Source organism: Stegostoma tigrinum, chromosome 7 (genome assembly GCF_030684315.1).
Source record: "Stegostoma tigrinum isolate sSteTig4 chromosome 7, sSteTig4.hap1, whole genome shotgun sequence".
In the NCBI taxonomy this organism is placed as follows: domain Eukaryota; kingdom Metazoa; phylum Chordata; class Chondrichthyes; order Orectolobiformes; family Stegostomatidae; genus Stegostoma; species Stegostoma tigrinum.
This window is the reverse complement of record NC_081360.1, coordinates 87,798,898-87,820,931: the sequence shown is the minus strand read 5'-3', so window position 1 is coordinate 87,820,931 and position 22,034 is coordinate 87,798,898. Positions and strand designations below refer to the sequence as shown.

The 22,034-nt window shown below is 40.6% G+C and overlaps 1 protein-coding gene across 1 annotated transcript in view; it reads right to left on the bottom strand.

Annotated features, from left to right (window-relative positions):
- Positions 1–22,034, bottom strand: part of clasp1a (cytoplasmic linker associated protein 1a) — a 287,369-nt gene that overhangs the window by 122,937 nt on the left and 142,398 nt on the right. Inside the window, exons 11-16 of the mRNA XM_059647511.1 lie at positions 17,664–17,756; positions 16,715–16,860; positions 13,069–13,204; positions 8,410–8,480; positions 4,680–4,739; positions 4,076–4,153 (exon numbers count right to left, since the gene is read on the bottom strand). Of these exons, the coding sequence (XP_059503494.1) occupies positions 4,076–4,153; positions 4,680–4,739; positions 8,410–8,480; positions 13,069–13,204; positions 16,715–16,860; positions 17,664–17,756 (584 nt within the window). The remainder of the gene's footprint in view (positions 1–4,075; positions 4,154–4,679; positions 4,740–8,409; positions 8,481–13,068; positions 13,205–16,714; positions 16,861–17,663; positions 17,757–22,034) is intronic.

Below are 22,034 nucleotides of genomic sequence, written 5' to 3'. Positions count from 1 at the left end.
AGAAAGAAGGATTCAAAGAAGGAACCAGCAAACCAATGGATAACCAGGGATGTTAAGGATAGCATCAAACTGAAAGGGAAAACATAGAATGCAGCAAAGATTCATGAAAAGTCAGGAGGCAAAAAACAAATCACTGGAGAAACCCAGCAGGTCTGGTAGCATCTGTGGGGATAAAGAAATAACATTTTGAGTCCAGTGACTCGTCATTAGTCTGACAGTCACCAGTCTTGAAACGTTAACTCTTCTTTCTCCCTACAGTTGCTGCCAGACTTGCTAGGTTTGTCCAACAATTTCTATTTTGGTTTCACATCTCCAGCATCAGCATTTTTTACTTTTATTATTGTAAGTCAGAGAAGTGGACAACTATTTAAAAACCAAAAATTATGGCTCAAGCAAATTATAAAAGGGAAAAAATAAACTTTGAGGGCAAACTTGCAAGTTATAAGACAATCAGCAAGAGATTTGCGGCACTGTAGCCTCACAGCGCCAGGGTCCCGATTTGATTCCCACCTCGGGTGACTGTGCGGAGGTGTACGTTCTCCCAGTGACTGTGTGGGTTTCCTCCGGGTGCTCTGGTTTCCTCCCACAGTCCAAAGATGTGCAGGTTAGGTGGACTGGCCATTCTAAATTGCCAGTAGTATTCAGGGGTGTGTGGGTTATAGGAGGATGGGTCTGGGTGGGTTGCTTCAAGGGGTGGTGTGGACTTGTTGGGCCGAAGGGCCTGTTTCCACACTGTAGGAAATCTAATCTAATCTAATCTAATCTATCAGATTCTTTAAACATATAAAAAGGAAGACAGAGGCCAAAAGCAAACGCATAAGTTTTACAGAATGAGGATGGAGTTACAATGAGGAATCAGGAAATGGCAGAGGATTTGAATAAATACTCTGCACCAGTCATCACACAGAAGACACTAACAGGATTCCAAAAATATTGAATAATCACAGGCAAAAGATGGGGGAAAAGAAATAATCACGCACAACTCAATGAAGGTAAAGTATTAAGAAAACTAATGGGGTTAAAGACTAATTAGTATCCTGGACATGATGGGATGTGATGTAGATTATTAAAGTAAGTAGCAACAAAGACGGTGGATGCATTGTTAGTAATCTTCCAAGAATTCTTAGATTCTGACAAAGTGCCAGAGAATTGGAGAACAAGTCAATGTATCACCTTTATTCAAAAAAGGAGAAATAAAAACAGGCAATCACAGGGCAGAGATAATGGGAACTGCAGATGCTGGAGATTCCAAGACAACAAAATGTGAGGCTGGATGAACACAGCAGGCCAAGCAGCATCCCAGGAGCACAAAAGCTGACGTTTCGGGCCTAGACCCTTCATCAGAGAGGGGGATGGGGGGAGGGAACTGGAATAAATAGGGAGAGAGGGGGAGGCGGACCGAATCACAGGGCAGTTAGCTTAACATCTGTTATTCTGAAAGTGTTAAGAGCCTTTCATAAAGGATGAAATAGCAGACAATTTAGAAATATATAACATCAGTCAGGCTTCATGAAGGAGAAAGATCACGCCTGATAAGTTTAATTAGAATTCTTTGACAAGGTAAAAAGCAGGATAAAGAGGAAGCCATGGACGTAACATACGTAGATCTCCAGATGACGCACTGCACATTAGCGTCCTTAGTAAGTTAAGAGATCAGAGTGTGAAAAGTAACGGACAGAGGATTGAATAACTAAAAAGGAAACAGATAGTTGGGATAAGGTGAGCTTTTTCAGAATAGCAACCTGAAGTGAGTGGAGTGCCACTGGGATCAGGGCTGGGACCATATGATTTACAACATATTAATGACTTACATTCACTTTCCTCACGCGAGTTAGCCAGGATGACACAAAAATAGGTTGGAGGGCAAGTGCTGAAGATACCACACAAAATCTGCAGAGGGATTATGAACAGGTTTCACGAGTAGGTTAAAAACTTGGCACATGGAATATAATGTGGGAAAAAGTAACGGTATGCCCTTTGACAGGAAGAATAAAGGAAGTGAATGTTATTTAAGAGAAGAAAAAAAATGCAGAAAGATACATCACAAAACAATTTGGTAATTCTGTGCATGTATCGTAAAAAGGTGGCATACGAGTTCAGAAGGCAATAAGGATAAGGCAAATGGAATAATGACCCCTTGGTTTCAGGAAGAATGAAAGAATAAAAATGGGGAAGTCTTGCTAAAACTAAACAAAGTATTTGACTGACACCTGGAATATCATGAACAGTTTGGTCCCCTTAACTACGGGAAGATACACTGGAGGCAAGAGTATGTTCACGAAGTTAATCCCAGGTATACGAACACAGAAACAGAAAATGGGAAGAAGGAGGCCCTTCATCTTTTGGAGCCTGTTCCACCATTCAATATGACAGGACTGGAGGGTTTGAGTTACAAAGATAGGCTGGAATGTTTTCCACTGGAGTACAGGAGATTCAGATGAAAGGAGAAAGATTTAAATAGGACCTGGGGGGCAACATTTTCATGCAATGGATGGATCATATGTAGAATGAACTGCCAAGGAAGTGGTAGATACAGGTACAGTTACAACATTTAAAAGACATTTGGGCAGATACACGAATAGGAAACATTTAGAGGGGTATGGGCCAAATGCAGGCATGTGGGACTAGTTTAGTTTGGGAAACTAGGTGAACATGGATGAGTTGGGCCAAGGGTCTGTTTCCACGCTGTCTACCTCTAATGACTCAAATTTGACACACGTTCAAACCCTTGACAAGCTACCTAACTCACTTTAGAAACTGATTTCTTATTAGGTTGTTCCCAGGTCACGTAGTGCAACTCTTAATCCAGTCCACCTGCTAGGCCAAAAAGCAAACGTACTGGCCCCATTTTCAGAAGTAGGCTTTGTGGAGCTGGGATTCCCTCCACCCTGACCAGAAAACGAGGGTCCCGGAGTGGGTTCCCTCACTTCTCCATCTCTATATCTAAATTTGGAAGATTTTAAAACAAGAGCAAAGTTCTCACAAATGTAAGCAGGTCTGACAGCAGCTTTGGAAAGAGAAATAAAGGTAATAAAGCATGTCTTTGTTTAAAGACCAGTCAAATTAGACTTGAAATATTACCTTTAAATCTATCCAAGGAGCCCATGATCTGTAGTACTTTGCCTACCTCGCATTGTAAGTTTTTGAATCCTGTCTGCTGATTGCAGCTACTTCAGATGCTGCACGCAATGCTTTTAGATTTTAGAAAACAAGTTTAACCACCATGACAGTCTCCAGAGGAATAGACAACGTATCCATCTGCAACTTTAAACTGCCTCAAGACAGGAAGCATTAGGACCTTTAACCGAAACTAGTAGGCTGACTAAACTCAGCCTGAATGCTGCAAAGTTACCAACCTCCACAAACTTTTTCCCTGAATACGTCCCTAATTTTAATGGGCTCTAATCTGCTTAATTTAACCTTTCCGACTGCAAAATCTGTGCACGCAGTACTCAAAATATTTTGTTATTTGTACCCTCACTTGGTTATTCCAATAACAACTCTCTTCTGTTTACTGAAATCTCAAAAATCCTTTCTGACTGCGTTCTTTATCATTACAGCACTCAAGAAGAACACTTGCAGTATTGGCAAGCATGTTAGTTACAACAACAAAAATCAGTAATGATCAAATGAGGAAAGGAAATAAAAAGGTAGCCTGATCATGAAATTGGGATCTTGGATCTTAATCGGAAGGTAATAATTTGGACACATCTATGACAACATCACAATCTCAGTAAGTCTCTTATGTATAACAAGAGAAGAAGAAACAAAACAGCACCATTATTTAAATACTTCTAAGCTATTCAAAATGGTAATCAGCCTGCAGGACTGATTGTATCTCTGTTCCATATTTTCAATTCCCGGATGTGTGCCTTAATCGCAGACAGAGATAACATTCTAAAACATAGGCAAAACAGAAGATAAATTTGAACAAGGTAGAGAATAAAATGATTTATGTTGTTGGCGATTGTAATTCAATTCATTCATGTTTGGATTTTGAACAGACTAACGGTAAAGAAATCAAGTGGATTTTATATCTATGACTGCAAAAGTTTCATACTGACAAACAACTTACTTTCGAGCTTCCAGTCTTGCTTCAGAATCTGCGTCATGGATCCCTTTCTTTATTGTTTCAGCCAAAAGTGTTACATGTCTACCAAAAGAGGAAAACAATATTATAACAAGATGCTCATCTGAAAAGTAACATTTCATGTGTCCCACTTCATTAAGAAAATTATCATCCAGAATAAACCATTATTACATTTACGCTCAGGCAGCATAATCCCTCCCAATGTCAGTTTCATCTCCCACAGCTTCTGAAAACAAAAGGAGGAAAATAAGTCCGAGAATACATTTTCAAAGGCTTTCCCTTGATTACTATGGAAACAGCATAGCTACCACATTCAATGATCTTCCCACTTGTGTTATTTAAACTTTTTAAAACTCCAAGTTGCCCATTAGTCTGAAGAATTTTTTTTTCAATAATCTATTTGTCTGACAATAAGTACTTACAATTCTAATCATGGCCAATGACTCTACTATTTAATTACGTTCAGGTCTCATTTGCTTTGCCATACGGTGCAGTTCAAAAGGTTGCTTCCATTTTAAGCTACCTTTAGTCACAACCAAAAAATATTTACACCCTATTTCATAGCAAAATCCTTGAACTGTTTACTTACTTTTCTAGCGAGTGTGTTTGCCATTCCAGAAGCAGCCGATCCAAAAATTCAAATGAACGCCTGTCCAAAAAGTTTAATTTTGTGAATCATAGTAATATTGTCATGAGATAAAGTCATTACATAAACGTTTCAAATAACTTTAATACACATTCATCTTTTATTTTTGTAACACTTCAAAACTGAAATTGTATATCATAGATTATGTTTCAGGTTGTAGCCTGAGAATGAATAAGTTATACAATTACAGCAAATGTGTGAGATAACTTATGAGCATTTACTATTTAAATCCGTTTAGAGACATGAATTATAATGTCTGTTTCTATGCATTTCGCTCCAACCTGTCTATGTCGACCACGTTCCCAAACTAAACCAGTCCCATTGCCTGCATCTGGCCCACATCCCGCCAAACATTTCCTATTCAGTACTTATCCAAATGACTTCTACATGTTGTAACTGTACCTCATCCAACCACAACTTCTGGCAGTTCATTCTACACATGAACCACTCTGTAAAAACAAACTATCCCTCAGTGTCTTTTAAAGACTGCCTTTTTAAACATTCCTCCTTGCACTTTAAAAATATGTCCCCTAGTTTTGAACTTACCCACCAGAGAGGAAAGAAGCCCTTGCTAATCACCTTGTCTAACCCCTCGTGATTTTATAAACCTCTATAACGGTCAGCCCTCAACCCCCTACACTCTAGTGAAAACAGTTCCAGTCTAACCAGCCTATTTTTATAACTTAAACTAACTTAATATTAGCTAAAATGCAAAGTAACGACATTTTTCAATGTAACATTTCACCGCACACAAGGAAATCTAGTTCATTAGTGGTGTTGCATTCTGCAAGTTGCAGTGAAAAAGTGTGAACTTTCAAATAAAGAAATAAAGTAGGCCTTCCGCTTATATAGCGCCTATTATGATCGCAAGATGCCTCTTTGCATATAGGTCTGGGTGAGAAGACTAAGCAGAGACTCAGACCATTTATAGAACATCTGCGCTCTGTATGCAACAAACGACAACACCTTCTGGTCGCCAAACATTTTAACTCCCGCACCCACTCCCTAGGTGGCATGTCTATCCTCGGTCTCTTCTAGTGTCAAAGTGATGCCACTCGCAAACTGGAGGAGCAGCACCTCATTTTCTGCTTCAGGAGCCCACAACCCAATGGCCCAAAATGATTTTCACCAGTTTTAAAATCTCCCTAGCCCACCCTGGCCTCATCCCATGTCCAACCTTCCCTTTCATCCCCACCTCCTACATCTGACACAACTCCCAGAACTCCCTACCTGCATTCACCTATCACCATCCCACCTATCTTTCCCAGCCACAGCCCTCCTCTCTCTATGTCCAAACTCCCTTCCCATTCCCCATTTCTGAAGAAGGGTCCCAACTCAAAACGGCAACTTTCCTGCTCCTCTGATGCTGCATACCTTGCTGTGTTCCTCCACCTCCACACTTATCTCTGACTCCAGCATCTAAAGTTCAAGCTATCTCTGGAATACTGCATGTTCCCTTGGTCTCCTCACAAACTGGATGATACTAGAAGGGTACATAGAAGACCCAAAAACTGGATTTGTAGATTGGAATATTTCTGATGAAGGTTGAGAAAGTTGGAGGAATTTTTCAGATTCACTTTTTTCCATGATTGGTCAGTGATTTGAAATTTAATTTTCTGCCTCCTCCAAGTGTCGCACCTTGCCTGTGCCTCTTCTTATGCTTTTTAATTGTTGTATGATATACTTATGTTTGAACCTGTACCAGAAATTTGAAATTTTCTTCATACTTTTAAACATCTATGGCTTATATCTAAGGGGTCAAGAGGCAGAACACTGTTGACACATTGAAAGATTAAAATCATTATGCATATGACACAACATTCACATAACAAATTCGAAGCTATTTTAATCTCCTCAGTATCAGCCTTCCCTTCAGCGGCATCCTGAATTAAATAACTAGTTTTACAATAGTGTGAACTGGTACGAAAGCCTTTCGTGAAATGAAATTCAGCTCTGTGAAACAATTTGATCCAGTCCATTATTTTCGTACTTAAAGAGGATCAAATGTAAAAAGGTCAAAATTTGGAAATACAGTGGGAATTTTTTTTAAATGTTTAAATCCTTAAAAGAATACTAAAGCAGAAAGTGAAAAGCTCCATTTTCACAGTTAGAAGAACTAACAAATTGACATAAGAAATGTCTCGCACAGTAAAGTATCCCATGGCAACACGGTGAACAAGGTGATTCAACAAAATGTCAATGGTACCAAGTTTCTCCATGAAGGCAAAGATGATATGTTCTGTATCTGATGTTTACAAATTATTTTCTATAATGGACACATTGGTCTGACAAATGACCATCAGTTATATCACTTAAAAAATGAGGACTTGAATTAAACCTTTATGTGATGTTTATGATTCTGAGTCTAAAATAAAATGATGAAATAAATTGCACAAAATGGGAAAAAAATTACTCTGAATGCAGATTTGAACGGATATCTAAATACAAAACTGGAACACTTCAGTTTCTAATTAAAAGTTTTAGCTTTTATCAGAAGATGACTTGAAGAAATTTGAGATTTATCAACAAATTAGCCAAGGGAAAGCATTTTCATTCCCACTCGTTATTTAATTCTGACAAGAATTAATAACAAGAATTGATCAATGTCTTCAAATTCAAAAAGCAAATGCCTAATCACTAAAAACACGCAGAAGTTTGAAGATTCAAAAGTAAACAAATTCTAAACTGAGAAATTTAACTTTATAAATTAAGAGCATAACTGGCATTCAGGAAGGCTGCTGATCCTTTCTCAGCATAATGACAACCAGCCAAAGACAGCCCTGGCATCATGCGATCTGGACTCTCCACTTGGGAATACATATTGCATTGTTATAGTCTTCCTATTGTAGTGGATATGCTCCCCTGCAAAAACATCATATTCATTTTAGTATTTGCAGTCACATTGTTATTTTTCTTGGGGTTAGTAAGTAATAAAATTCCTCTTTCTTTCACTCCTGAAAACCTTGTAACTGTCTTCAAAATTTTGAAGAATGAATTATTCCTGAATGCTAAAAAGAATTAAAAATATTTGGTTGCAACCAAATAAAGAGGTTTTATTATTTAAAAAAATAACTCTCCTCAACTATCTGATCTTAGTCTGCAAAGGCTCTTCAAACTTAGTAAGTGAATATGTAGCACAAGCCAACAAAATTGGATCTGTGCCAAAAATGGGCAGAGCGTGACCAGAGAAGCAATCAAATCTGACTTGCATAAAAATGGTCAACGATCAGACAGTCTGTGGAACACAATGATCAGAGATTGACCAATTCCATTTGGCTCCAAAGCCAAGGTGATGTGTAGATTTTGACAGGGATAGATAGGTAAAGCAGAGTTGATCAAGGCTGGGAATGGCAACAGCTTGGAAAATTATGTCAAGGCAGAACGATAGCATGGCTATCCAAGACCTAAAACAAGTGTGGAAAGAAGAACCTTCTGCCTATTTTGCACAATCTGCAGTAAATAAAAAGATTTAAATACGCGCGGTAGCTCATGTCTAAATGGCCAGTTGATCTCAACTCTTGGAGGTGGTCTCAAGTGGTGCAGGAATGAGAAGCACACAAGAACACAACCAACATGCAAATCTTTTATCCTTAACTGTTCGGCCTCAAAACGGTTGAAATCATGCTGGATTTTCTATTTCATCAGTACCATACAAACACAACTTGAAACCTACCTCCGCACTGCCACAGATTTCGATGCACAATTGCTCGAGATAATAGGTATTAATCGATGGAAGTGTGTATGCTGAAAAAGATTTTCTAAGATTAGACCCAGTAAATAGCAAGCATTATTATAATTTTCCAGTGATTACGGGAGACATATTCATGATAAATTTGGCTTAACCTTAATTTTTGTGAGCAAATGGTTCTCTTTCTAAATTCTAAACAGTAAAACTACTGTACACATTGTAATGAGCGCGCACAAACTGAACAATTATAATGCAACTGCAAATCTGTACTTGTATCAAAGGAAAGCATACACACTTAACTTCCATTCTGGTCTAAGAAACGTTAATCACGTAAATAATTTCTTGTCCGAATTACAAGGATAAAAATCAAAGCTAACCAGAACTTAGATTCCAGGCGCACAATTTTTCTGCAAGCTACAGGGCCTCACCATCAAATTTAAACAGTGACGAGCTGAAGCCAGCACTCCGTAAGCAACACACACAGTCACTCTAAATGTCCAATTAATGCCCAAAGGGCAGGCTTACAGTCCAGCTCAGGATAGTGAGTCAGCTCTCAAGGTTCGAAAGCCTTGCAGAATCTCTCTAGTTTAAAAACAGTAATGGGATGTTATACCAGATAAGCTTCAAAATGGAGGCAGGTTCTCAAACATTTTAAAACTAAACATAAAAGAGGAGAGGCCTTTGGAACTGGGTCACGATTGTAGAGACTATGGAGGAAAGATCACACTGCATGACAGCCAGTGGCTACTTTCAAACTCAAATTTGTGGCTAGGTTGGGAATGCCTCAAACCTGACGAGAAACACTGGTCCCCAGGCCTACTGCTAGGGTGCCAACTCGGGTACCAAAACCACCCCCGCTGCATCCAGGAGCTGACTTGATAATTCCATTAGGCCTCTGACAACAGATCCTAAAAGGCCTAAAAGCAACTCAATTGGGTGAGCTGCCCTAACAACACCACCCACATCCATTCCACTTTTCAGAAAATGGAGTAAACAGCCCACAGGAGGAATGGAGAAATCCACGGCTAGCATGAGATTCCTTGCTCACATGTTTGAGCTCCCAGAGGAGCTAAAAATCCAGGGTGAATGAAGTTATTTCAAATCCTTAATGTCAAATTGGTACCTATCTCTATCTAATCTTCACATTTCTTTCTTGGACACGGTTTACCACCATTCCATTTGTAGCAATAAAAAAGCTAATCACAGGACATTATTAAAACATAATGAATAATAAAAGCATAATTTTAAGATGGAATTAGATCAAATTCCTGCTGGCAAGCAAATTTCAATTCTAGGTGCAGGTGGGAATGTTGAATTTAGAACACAGATCAGACCCAAAAGGGCTGAATACCTACTTCTGAGAAATGGGAACAACAAATGCTGGAGAATCCAAGATAACAAAAAGTGTGAAGCTGGATGAACACAGCAAGCCAAGCAGCATCTCAGGAGCACAGAACATGACATTTTGCCCTCGACCCTTCATCAGAGAGGGGGATGGGGAAGAGGGCTCAAATAAATAGCGAGGGGGGGGGGGGGGGCGCGGCGCAGAGGTGGACTGAAGATGGATACAGGAGAACTTAGGTGGAGAGGAGACGACAGGTGGGGAGGGGATAGGTCAGTCCAGGGAGGATGGACATGTCAAGGAGGTGGGATTGAGGTTAGTAGGTGGGAAATGGAGGTGCAGCTTGAGGTAGGAGGAGGGGATAGGTGAGAGGAAGAACAGGTTAGGGAGGCAGGGACAAGCTGGGCTGGTTTTGGGATGCAGTGGGGGACGGGACGAGTTGGGCAGGATTTGGGATGCAGTGGGGTAGGGGGAAGATTTTGAAGTTTGTCAAGTCCACATTGATACCATTGGGCTGCAAATTTCCCAAGCGGAATATCAGTTGCTGTTCCTGCAACCTTCGGGTGGCATCATTGTGGCACTGCAGGAGGCCCATGATGGATATGTCATCTAAAGAATGGGAGGGGGAGTTAAAATGGTTCGCAACTGGGAGGTGCAGTTGTTTATTGCTAACTGAGCGGAGGTGTTCTGCAAAGCGGTCCCCAAGCCTCCGCATGGTCTCTCCAATGTAGGGGAAGCCACACCAGGTGCAGTGAATACAGTATACTACATTGGCAGATGTGCAGGTGAACGTCTGCTTAATATGAAAAGTCATCCTGGGGCCGAGGGGGTGAGGGAGGTGGTGTGGGGGCAAGTATAGCACTTCCTGCGGTTGCAGGGGAAGGTGCCAGGTGTGGTGGGGTTGGAGGGGATTGTGGAGCAGACAAGGGAGTTGCGGAGAGAGTGGTCTCTCCGGAAGGCAGACAAGGATAGGGATGGAAAAATGTCTTGGGTGGTGGGGTCAGAATGTAGATAGCAGAAGTGTCGGAGGATGATGCGTTGTATCCTGAGGTTGGTGGGGTGGTATGTGAGGACAAGGGGGATTCTCTTAGGGCGGTTATTGCGGGGGCAGGGCGTGAGGGATGCGTTGCGGGAAATGCGGGAGACACGGTCAAGGGCGTTCTCGACCACTGCAGGGGAGAAGTTGCGGTCCTTGAAGAATGCAGCCATCTGGGATGTGCGGGAGTGGAATGCCTCATCCTGGGAGCAGATGCAGCGGAGGCGAAGGAATTGGGAATAGGGGATGGAATTTTTGAAGTGGGGTGGATGGGAGGAGGTGTATTCTAGGTAGCTGTAGGAATCAGTGGGCTTGAAATGGACATCAGTTCCTAGCTGGTTGTCTGGAGATGGAGACAGAGAGGTCCACTAAAGTAAGGGATGTGTTGGAGTTGGCCCAGGTGAACTTGAGGTTGGAGTGGGAGGTGTTGGTGAAGTGGATGAACTGTTCGAGCTCCTCTTGGGAGCAAGGGGCGTTGCCGATACGGTCAATGTAATGGAGGAAAAGGTGGGGTGATTTGCTTCTTTTAGGAAATATGACTAGCACATAACTGCATACCACATCTTCAGTGATCAGCAGATTTTGTATCAAATCTGTCTTAAGCTCACCAGTTACGAACACAGGATTTAGGAGCAGGCCATTCAGCCATGCAAGCCTGCTTTGTCATGTGACAGGATCACTGCTGATCTGCCTGCAGTGTCAAATCTACCTCTTGTTTGTCTTTCTTTCCATGCCATTTCCCTCTTCCAACAAACAAACCCTTCTTTAACCTATTCTACATAAAAATGACAATATTTAAATTCACCCCAATTGACTGTTCTTTGTCATTTTTAATCTTTTGCAAATTATAGCCTCCCATCTCATTGCAGATCTCAGTTTGACCCAATTATTCTACTCCCTAATTTTATCACTTTTTGTTTTCTCCACTCTGAATTCATCAACTTAATTAGTAGGATATGATTTCTACAAGGTCCAATCAGTCTCCAAATACCTTGCCAATTTGTCATTCTCATGTGTTAGAAACGCTCCCTCATTTAACATTTTTTTAAATCTTGTTTGTGAACTGTTCAATGGGGGGGGAGGGGGGGGGGAGGAGGGGGGGGGGAGGAGGGGGGGGGGGAGGAGGGGGGGGGGAGGAGGGGGGGGAGGAGGGGGGGGGGAGGAGGGGGGGGGGAGGGCATTACAGACAAGTCAAGTTCAACTTCTCTTGACATCTGCATACATCTCCAACAAATGCTGTACAACAGCAGATTTCTCTACAATGTAAGAATGTGCAGCATGACTGTCGCTGAACTTGGGTCAGAAAGGTATGCGATTACTAAATCAAGATACCAGAATTCAGAACTTTAGTCTGCTACTCACTTTGTTAATTAACTTAGATGTTAAAGGAGCAGTGAAACACTTGCCTTTGATTTAATTCAGTTTACCCATTATTTCAGGGGCACAATGTCAAAACAAAACAATTAGCACTAAGCAATTTTAAATGACTTAGCAAAAATTTAAATACTTCCTCATATGACTGCTAGAAATAAGCTATCTACTAGCTAACTAACGATAATGAACTGGGCTTTAAATCAAAGCCACTGACGCATGTTTTCAAATGGTCAAAACAACCAAAAGTTTGAAAAAACATCTTTTCAAGACAAGGTGTAGACCTGGATAAACACAGTAGGCCAAGCAGCACCAGAGGAGCAGGAAAGCTGATGTTTCAAGTCTGGACCCTTCTTTCTGAAGCAGGGTCCAGACCTGAAACGTCAGCTTTCCTGCTCCTCTGGTGCTGCCCAGCCTGCTGTATTCATCCGGCTCTAAACCTTGTAATCTCAGACTCCAGCATCTTCAGTTCCTACTATCTTTTCATGTCAGCTGCTATGATCAGTCAATCACTTTAAAATCAATCAACCAGAAGAAGATTAATCATAAGAGTGGTCACTGAGCAACTACAATAACAAAAGAATGCCGAATACAGAAGTCTACAGGTGTTACTCATAATGGCATCATTGCAAATGAAATACTCGCCAGGTATGCTGAGATGTGGTTTCAAAAGAAATGCAAAACCAACACAAGTATACAAATGAAACTTGCCAGTGTAGTTTGGTATAGCAAGAAATTGAGTTTTGCTCCTGAAAATTGATTTGGGGCAAAATCCGTGCTTGCATGAAAAGAACATTTTAGTTGTTGGGTATAGAAGCCTCCCTGAAATTATGCATTCTCCAAAGAGGGGAAAAATATAATAATACAAAAGGTGGTGCATGTTTGGTGTACTTACTCGAATAATTAATCTTATAGCTGCTATACCAGATGTTGCTATGACTTTGGCACTATTAGGTACAAGATTGAACAGTGTTGGCATTATAGCTTCTGCACCATGATCAAAACGATTTCCCAAAACAGATGAGAGATGCCTAGAGAGAAAGGATAAGTAAACTTTCAGCTTAAGCACTTGAGTCTCCAGCAAAATGTCTCGAACTGTGAGTAAAATTGGAATAAAACACAATACGCCACTGAAAAACTATCCTTCAAAATAAGTTATGCAGACGCAAGAATTCTGAAACACAACGCTGCAGAAACACAGCAAACCTGGCAGCATTTATGGAGAGAAACACTGAGTTAATGTTGAGTCTGATATTATTCTTCATCAGAACTGAAGAGGAAGAGGAATCATATTGGACTTAAAAAATGAACTGTTTCTCTCCACACAAATACTGCTTGACCCAATGAGGTTCACTAGCATTCCCTATGTTTGTATTAAAATAAAAGTTATTTATTTAATACCAAAAGCAGATGTGAAATGATATTACTCAGTTTTGAGGATATTCTGTATTTAAAGATATTCTCTAGCTGATTTGCTAGTGCTGCTAGGGAGGGTCTAAACTAGATTGGCGACAGGGTGAGACCCTCAACACCAGGAAGGCAAGTGTGAGGCTGAAAGCAGATACAGTAATCAGAAATAACAAGTTGGAGTAAGGGAGCAAGGAATGCCTATTTAATTAAATTGCACCTATTTCAATAAAAGAGGGCTGACAGCTAAGACTCCCTCCAGGCACGGATAGGTATGTGAGGCTGGGATACCATAACCATTACAGAAACATAGCCAAAGGAGAGACCAGACTGGCAGCTTAATGTACCAGGGCACAAGTGCTTTCTTTGTGACAGAAGTGGAGAAAAGAAGGGAAGAGGAGTTGCATTTTTCATGGGGAGTATCACAGCATTGGTCAGAGATAATATCACTGAGGGGCCAGCCAGTGAAGTTTTGTAGGTCGAGTGAAGAAACAAGAAGGGGACGGCGATGTTTTTGGGTTTGTACTATAATCTCCCAAATAGTCAAAGGGACTTAGAAGAATAAATATACAGGGAGATTGGGGAGACTGGCAGGAACAATAGGGTTGTCATAGTAGGGGATTTTCATTTTTCTAACACTGACAGGGGCTGCCACTGTGTTAAGGGCTGGAACATTTGGCAAATTAGTGGCGATGTCTTAGGGACAGTCCATATCACAGTAGAGGTTGTGTTGGAAGGTGGATAAATCTCATGGTCCTGATCAGATATATCCAAGAACAATGCAAGAGGATAGAGACGAAATTGTGAGGGCTGTGGTTGATATATTTGTATCATTGTTAGCCACAGATGAGGTCACAGAAAATTGGAGGGTGGCAAAAATTGTGCCCTTATTCAAGAAAGGCTGCAAGGAAAAAACATGGAAATTACAGACAAGTAAGCTTAACATCTGTGGTAGCTAAGTTACTTGAGAAGGTTCTGAGGGATAAGTTATATATGCACTTAAAAAGACAGGATTTGATAGGAGTAGTCAGCTTGGTGGGTGCGTGGGAGATCATGCCTCACAAATTTGTTAGAGTTCTTTGAAGTTACCATGAAGATTGCTGAAGGCAGGGTGGTAGACATTGTCTATATGGATTTCAGTAAGACCTTTGATAAGGTTTCACATGATAGGCTGATCTGCAAGGTCAGATCACATGGAATCCAGAGAAAGCTGACAAATTGGATATGTAATAGGCTTCAATGTAGGATGTAGAGAGTAATAGTGGAAGGATGCTCGTTGGACTGGAGGTCTGTGACTAGTTGTGTGCCTCAAGGGTCGGTGCTGGGCTCACTACTGTATGCTATCTATATCAATGATTCGGATGAGAATGTACCAGGAATGATCAGTAAGTTTGCGGATTACACTAATATAGGGGGTACATGGGCCATGAGGAAGGTTATCAGAAATTGCAGGTGGATCTTGATCAGCTGGGGAAGTGGGCTGAGAAATGGCAAATGGAGTTTAATACACAAGTGTGAAGTGTTGCAGTTTGCAAAGTCAAATCAAGATAGGAGTATCATGGTGAATGGTGGGGCCTTAAGGAACGTCATGGAACTGTCAGACTCTGGAGTTCAGGAGCACGGGTCTCTGAAAGTGGAGTCACAGGTAGCCAGGGCAGTGAAAGCAGCTTCTGGCACGTTGGCCTTCATCATTCAGGATACAGAATATAAAAGTTGGGATGTTGCAGTTGTACAGGATGTTAGTGAGGCCTCAGTTGGAGTATTGTGTTTGGTTTTGGTTCCCTTGCTATTGGAAAGCTGTTATTAAACCAGAAAGAATGCAGAAGAAATGCTTGAGGATGTCACCAGGATTTAAGGGACTGAGTTATAGGGAGAGGTTGGACAAGCCAGGACTTTTTTCTTGACAGCACGTAGGAAATTAAGGGGGAATCTTATAGAAGTGTATAAGATCTCGAGAGGCATGGATAAAGGTGAGTGCACTCAGTCTTTTTCCCAAGTTCGGGGAAATCAGGGCTAGAGGGCATCAGTTGAAGCTGAGAATGCATGGGAACCAGAGGGGCAACTATTTTCTGCAACCCCCACTCCTCCCCCTCCCGCCAAGAGGGTCACAGCATAAGGAATGAGCTGCCAGCAGAAGTGGTTGAAGCAGGTAGATTAACAACATTTAAAAGGCATTTAGACAAAATCTTGGCTAGAAAAGGTTTATAAAGGATATGACCCAAGTGAAGGGATGGACACATTCGTCAGCATGGATCTATTTAGGCCAGAAGGCCTGTCTCCGTGTTGTAGGCCTCTATGACTCTTAATGAAAGTGTACTGTTGATTTCCAAACATTGTGCATATCTTTATGTCTCTTTGGCGATGATTATTCTGTACTGTGGTTTTAATCTAAAAACACATGCTGAGCTATTTAACAGGCACATAACAATGGGTGTCAAGATAATTGACCTGTCCTTCCTCAAATAATGCCGAAAGATGTTTTACATTGATTTGGAGAGATAGGCAGTCCAATGGCCTACACAGCTGTTGCAAAAGTATTACATCTCATTAGATGAGTGCATGAACTGTTGACATATTAGCTTAAAGCTAATATGACAGTATTACTAAGGATGATGCATCTAACTAAACAAAAGATGAATCAAGGTGCCCCATTTAAAAAACAGCTTTCATTAAACTTGCCATATGGAGAAAAAAGCAAAGCATCCCAAGAATCCCTGGCAATTTCTGAATTTCAGCATTGCAATGGATCATGAACAGTGCTCAGAATATAAAACAAGACAGAGACCACGGGAATACAGAGGTCCCTGTGAAGAACCGACCAAGCAGAGCCCAACATTATAGGCAGAGATCTTTAATTGGAGAGATGAACATTATTTCAGAGGTTAGAGAGCATAAGAAACCAAGAGGTGGCAAAATAAATGATGGGGTTTCACTAAATACAAAAGCTGTGGAAGCATCAGGAGGCAGCAGAGAAAACCTGAATAAGAATAATTTTCAAGTGTAATGAACCTTGTTTGTATAAACTAGATCCCAAAAATTAACCTTCATAAAATGTTATTAGCAATTAAAATTCAGATTACAAGATTAACAACCAAATCATTTACTATAATTGGCATGTTCATTTCATTACTTACCCCAATGTTATACAAGCTTCCCGTACAACTTGTGATCGTAGATCTTTCGCTGATAATTTAAATGCTCCATCTAAAAGTCGCAGATTTTGGAAGAAACATTCGTATTCTGCCGCTCCACTTAGCATTAAAGACCTGATTTTTTTGAGCTGCCAACAAGAGAAGTTGTTTTTAATGTAAATTATCAGTACATTAGACAGAAGTTGGCAGAGGAAATCTTTGAATGAAATTACTTAAATTAACTGAATTTTCTCTAAACTTTCCATGAGTGTACGATTATTAACAACCAACAGGATACCAGCGTCCAGAAGAATCTCAAGAAAATTCTTGCAAAACCAACTGGAAGCCTAATTTTAGCTAATTTATTGATATCCATTTGTCCTCCATGCAAGCACAGTCTCTCCCCTTGACAGGGAATTAGAAGTGTAGGATGAATTGTATTTAACCACCAACTTGTCATGTACAAATACTTCAACCTAATTGGCCACTTATCTGTTGGGCAGCATATCTACTGTTGCATCCAAGAGGTTCCCTTGGTTTGACACAGATTAAACAGCTGGTTAGGAAGAGAGAAAACCATTGCTTAGAGAACAATAGGTTTTGCAGCTAGCTTCCTTCAACTTCAGCGTGAAATGTCATTACTTCACTACTGAGTGCAAGATTCAACCCAAGGTTCTCATTTGAAGTCAAAAGAAAAAAAAGTGAAAACAGAGGGGAAAACAAAAATCTCCAATGTCATTTGCGTAAAAGTAAATGCTGAATTCTTCCAACGATATTTTACATTATTGCACACAATTGACAAGAAATTTTTAACTGAACTGACGCACATATTAATAACATTACTCAATAGCTTTGAAAGTTCAAAGCAAACAATTATTAAAATAGTGTTTTCAAACCCTGAAAACATTCAATGTCAAAAAGAACATCAGATCTGAAGACTCAAAATGCTTACCGCAGCTACTCGCTGTTCCCAATCATGCTTATCATCAGATAAAACTTCTCTAATTTTGTTGAAGGATTCTTCGAGGTCTCTGTTGGAAAAAATCTAAAAGGAAAATGAACTGAGGTTCGTTTGTCCCGTCATATTATGGGTTTCATACAGAAAAATAAATGTTTCTTATTACATTATTTACCACCACTGATTGAATGCAAAATGAAGCTACTTTGCAGTAAAAGCATGTGATTGAATTAATGATACCAAAATAATCAGCAATTTTTTGCACTAGAGATCCAGAAACAACATAGGTTAAGAACACTACTTCTTCAACAGGTGAATAAAGTATTACGTTTAAGTTTCAGATTTTGTTTTTACAAATAATTTTAATTTACTGGCAAATCTGCTCAGTTGCAAAAAACTCTGAAAAAATACCATGTCAAGCTAACTACAGTCACAGCTTTCATATATTTATAGCATCACCATTCAATTACATGAAGCTGTAAGTCACTGACAGTGATAACCTGTACAAGACTCAAGGGGAATTCACTAACTAATCTCCCTGTGGAGTTCACAGAGTACAAATTTATTCGCCAGCCAGTGATTTGCCCACCTGAACTCATCACACGAGCCCTTTATAAAATAGAGTGCCTCTCCAAAATGGGCTTTGCTTTTTAAATATTTGATTGGCTATATGGATGATTACTGGTGGTGGTTAATAGATTAAAAAAGGAAAAGCAAAAACACATTTAAAAGAAAACAAAAATCACAGTACACTTGGTGGTGGGAAGGTTGCTCAATTGTGCACTGAGTACAGAGAGGCAAGAATAAAATTTAAATGTAGCAGACCCTCTATTGCACCACATTTCTAGTTATTTGGAAAGTCTTTTGCTGCATTTTTAGTTGCACTTCAGCCTGATCTTTGGACATCCAATGCAGAAGGACGTATAAAGACCTCATCATGGATCTGCACCGAGACCCAGCCAGGCTGGTTAGCTAGCTATAAACAGGTTCAGGGAGCAAGATCATATCAGGGATCATACCTTAACTGTCTGCCCCTTTTGAGCAGTTATGCACATGCCTGGGTCATTGGAGAGGGAGCAGACAGTTTGTTTAAAATTCATTCACAGGAGATGGGCATCACTGGTTAGGCCAGCATTTATTGCCCATCGAGTGTTTGACCAGACCAGGTAAGGATGGCAGCTTCCTTCCTTGAAGGACACTAGTCAATCAGATGGGTTTTTTTCTGACAATCCACCATGAAACCATTGTCATCATTAGACTCCACATTCCAGCTTTCTTTTTGAATTCAAATTCTACCATCTGCCATGGTGGTATTTGAACGTGGGTCTCCAGTTTAATAGTCCTGCAATAATACCACTGGCCCACTGCCTCTCTCAATACTATTGATGCTTTTAGAGAAAGGTAGGCACCATGGGGAATACAGTGCTTTATATCATCCCTGAACTTTCAACTCCATTTTGATTTCATCCCTTCCTGCTTTCCCTCACTTTTGATGGCTTATATTTACAGGTAAAACCCATACTGGGCATTGCCTATAAATTTCTAAATCAGCTATACGGGTGATGAGTGGTGGCAGATAACAGTTTAGAAACCAAAAAAAAGTGATTTGGAGGTGGGAAATTCATTCCATTGTGTGAGATAGCACTTCTGGATAGAAGGCAAAAAGAATAAAGCAGACCCCGAAGACTCTCGCAGCAGAGTGGCAGTGTCAGGAGACCCAGGTTCAAGTCACACTTGCTCCAGGGGTATGTCGTAACATCTAGGTTGATTTATAAACAGTAGACCCTTGTTCATGGAGCAGTGGTAATGCCCTTGCCTCTCGGCCAAGAGGTTCAAGTCCGACATACTCCAGGGAGGTGTAAGGTAGCAACTCAAAAGACAAACCAAAATAATGCAGACCTTTGGATTAATGTTCTTATATAAAGCATACTCAGCTTCTTATGGCAGTGTAAATGTCCCTACCAGGGACCTAAATTCAAGGAACGTGCTCCAGAGATGTGTCAGAACATCCCTGAACAGGGTGATTCGAAAATTTCTGCAGTGCGAGCAGTAATGTCTGGAAATATAAAGCAGACGCAGCTTTTCATGACAGTTATATTATGCCTACCCCTGGATCAGATGACCTGAGTTCAAGTCCCACCTGCTCCAAAAGGTATGTAATGCCATCTCTGAACAGGTTGGCTAAAAAGAAAAAGCAGACCCAATGGACATGCAGAAAGGAAAAAGAAGTAGGCCCAGGGATGGGTCTGTAGAACTACCCGTCCTAAACTGGGCCTAGTCTCTGGATGAGACTAAATGCTGTTCCTTTGAAGTCAGGTTACTTGAAATATTACAGCCGCATTATTGCGCAATTAGTGTGAATTGAAGGAAAGGATTTAAAAACAGCAAATAACCTCCCATTCTGATCAGTTAGTAAACTGTTTTTGTTTTAATCATTCACAGCATAAATTGCATTGTCCAGGTTAATATTTGTTGCATATCACTATACCATCTTCTTGAATCTTGAATGTTTGCAGTTTATCTGGTGCAGAAACACTCACAATGTACAAAGGAAGGGACTTGGTTTTTGACACAGTGCAGTAAAGGGAACAGAGGTATTATTCCAAGTCAGGATGGTGAGAGTGTGTTGACAAGGAGATGACCGTTCCAATGTACCTGCTGCGCATCTCCTTTGATGTGGCAGTTGCTGTTAGTTTGCTATTTATACAGTCACACAGCACAAGGACTGACCCTTCAGTCTAAATTGTCCACACGGGCCAGGCATCTCAATCTGACCTAGTCCCACTTGCCAGCAGTTGGCCCTTATCGCTCTAAATCCTGCCTATTCATATTCAACCAGATACATTTTAAATGTTATAATTTACCAGCCTCCACTACCTTCTCTGGCAGCTCGTTCTATACATGCACCACCCTGTACATGAAAACATTACCCCCTCAGGTACTTTTTACAATTTAGTCCTCTAGTTTTGGAATTCCCATCCTGGGGAAAAGACCTTCTCTATTTACTTTATCAATGCCCCTCATGATTTTATAAACCTCTATAAGATCACCCCTCAGACTCTGACACTCTAGGGGGAAAAGACCCAGCCTACTCAGCCTCTCCATATAGCTCAAACCCTCCATTCCAACCAACATCACTGTAAATCTTTTCTGCACTCTCTCAAGTTTAACAAGATGCTTTTTATACAACCGTGACCAGAAATGTATGCAGCGTTCCAGAAGTAGGCTCACTAATGTGTTTCACAGCCACAACATGACATCCCAACTCCTATATTCAATGCACTGAACAATGAAGGCAAGCGTGTCAAACACCATGATTACCATTCTGTCTAGCGAGGACTTCACTTTCAAGCAACTATGAACTGCATACCTAGGTCTCTTTGTTCAGCGACACTCCCCAGCACCCTAAGCATTAATTGTGTAAGTCTCACCTGGTTTGCCTTTTTAAAATGCAACACTTGATTGTTATTTAAATTGCCAACAAAAGAATCTTGGCGAGTTGCTGCAAGGAATATTGCAGATGCTACATATGACATATATGACTCAGAAGCAAGAAGATTATTTAACCCCTTTAGTCTGCTCTGCCATTCAATACTTCGGCTAACTTTAAACAAGGCTTCACCTCTACATTATTGCCAATCTTAGGTAACCTCAAATTCCTTTGATTATCAAGAATTTATTCATTTCTGCTTTAACATTATTCCATAACTATCTCCATAACCACATATACCCACTGTCAACTGTTGTAAAATCCCATTTGGCTCACCAACATTCCCCCAGGAAAGGAAATCTGCCATCCCAGCCTTGTCTGAGCCACAGGTGACTCCAGAGCCACGGCAATGTGGCTGACCTTACACCACCAGAGGACAATTCGTGATGGACAATAAATGCAGGTCTCGTGCGACAGAACTGGAAATTTTTTTTTTTAAAAAGTTGTTTATGAGTTAATTGAATCATCTTTGAACTGCTGCTAAAGCTTTTACTTCATTTCCTATTGAAGGAAATTAAAATTATACACAGTGCTTCAGAGGTGATCTCACCAATACCTAATGTAGTTACAGCAAAACATCCCTACTTTCATATTCCGTTCTCTTTGCAATCAACAACAATATTCGCTTTGCCTTCCTGTCACTTACTTTGGCAGCTTTACATAATTCATATATTTAGAGACCAAGGCACATCTCAGTTCTGGAAGCTCTCTGTTTAAGTAATGTTACACTGCCTCCACTGTGAGCCAGCGGAAGAGAGTGGAATGTTGTAAAGTGTTTCTTTTGGTAGCATTCATTTGAATACAATGCGATAATGTAAGGACTGTAAGTTGGCAGATATTATGGTCAAGCAGCCTGCTTCCTTCCCATTGGATAT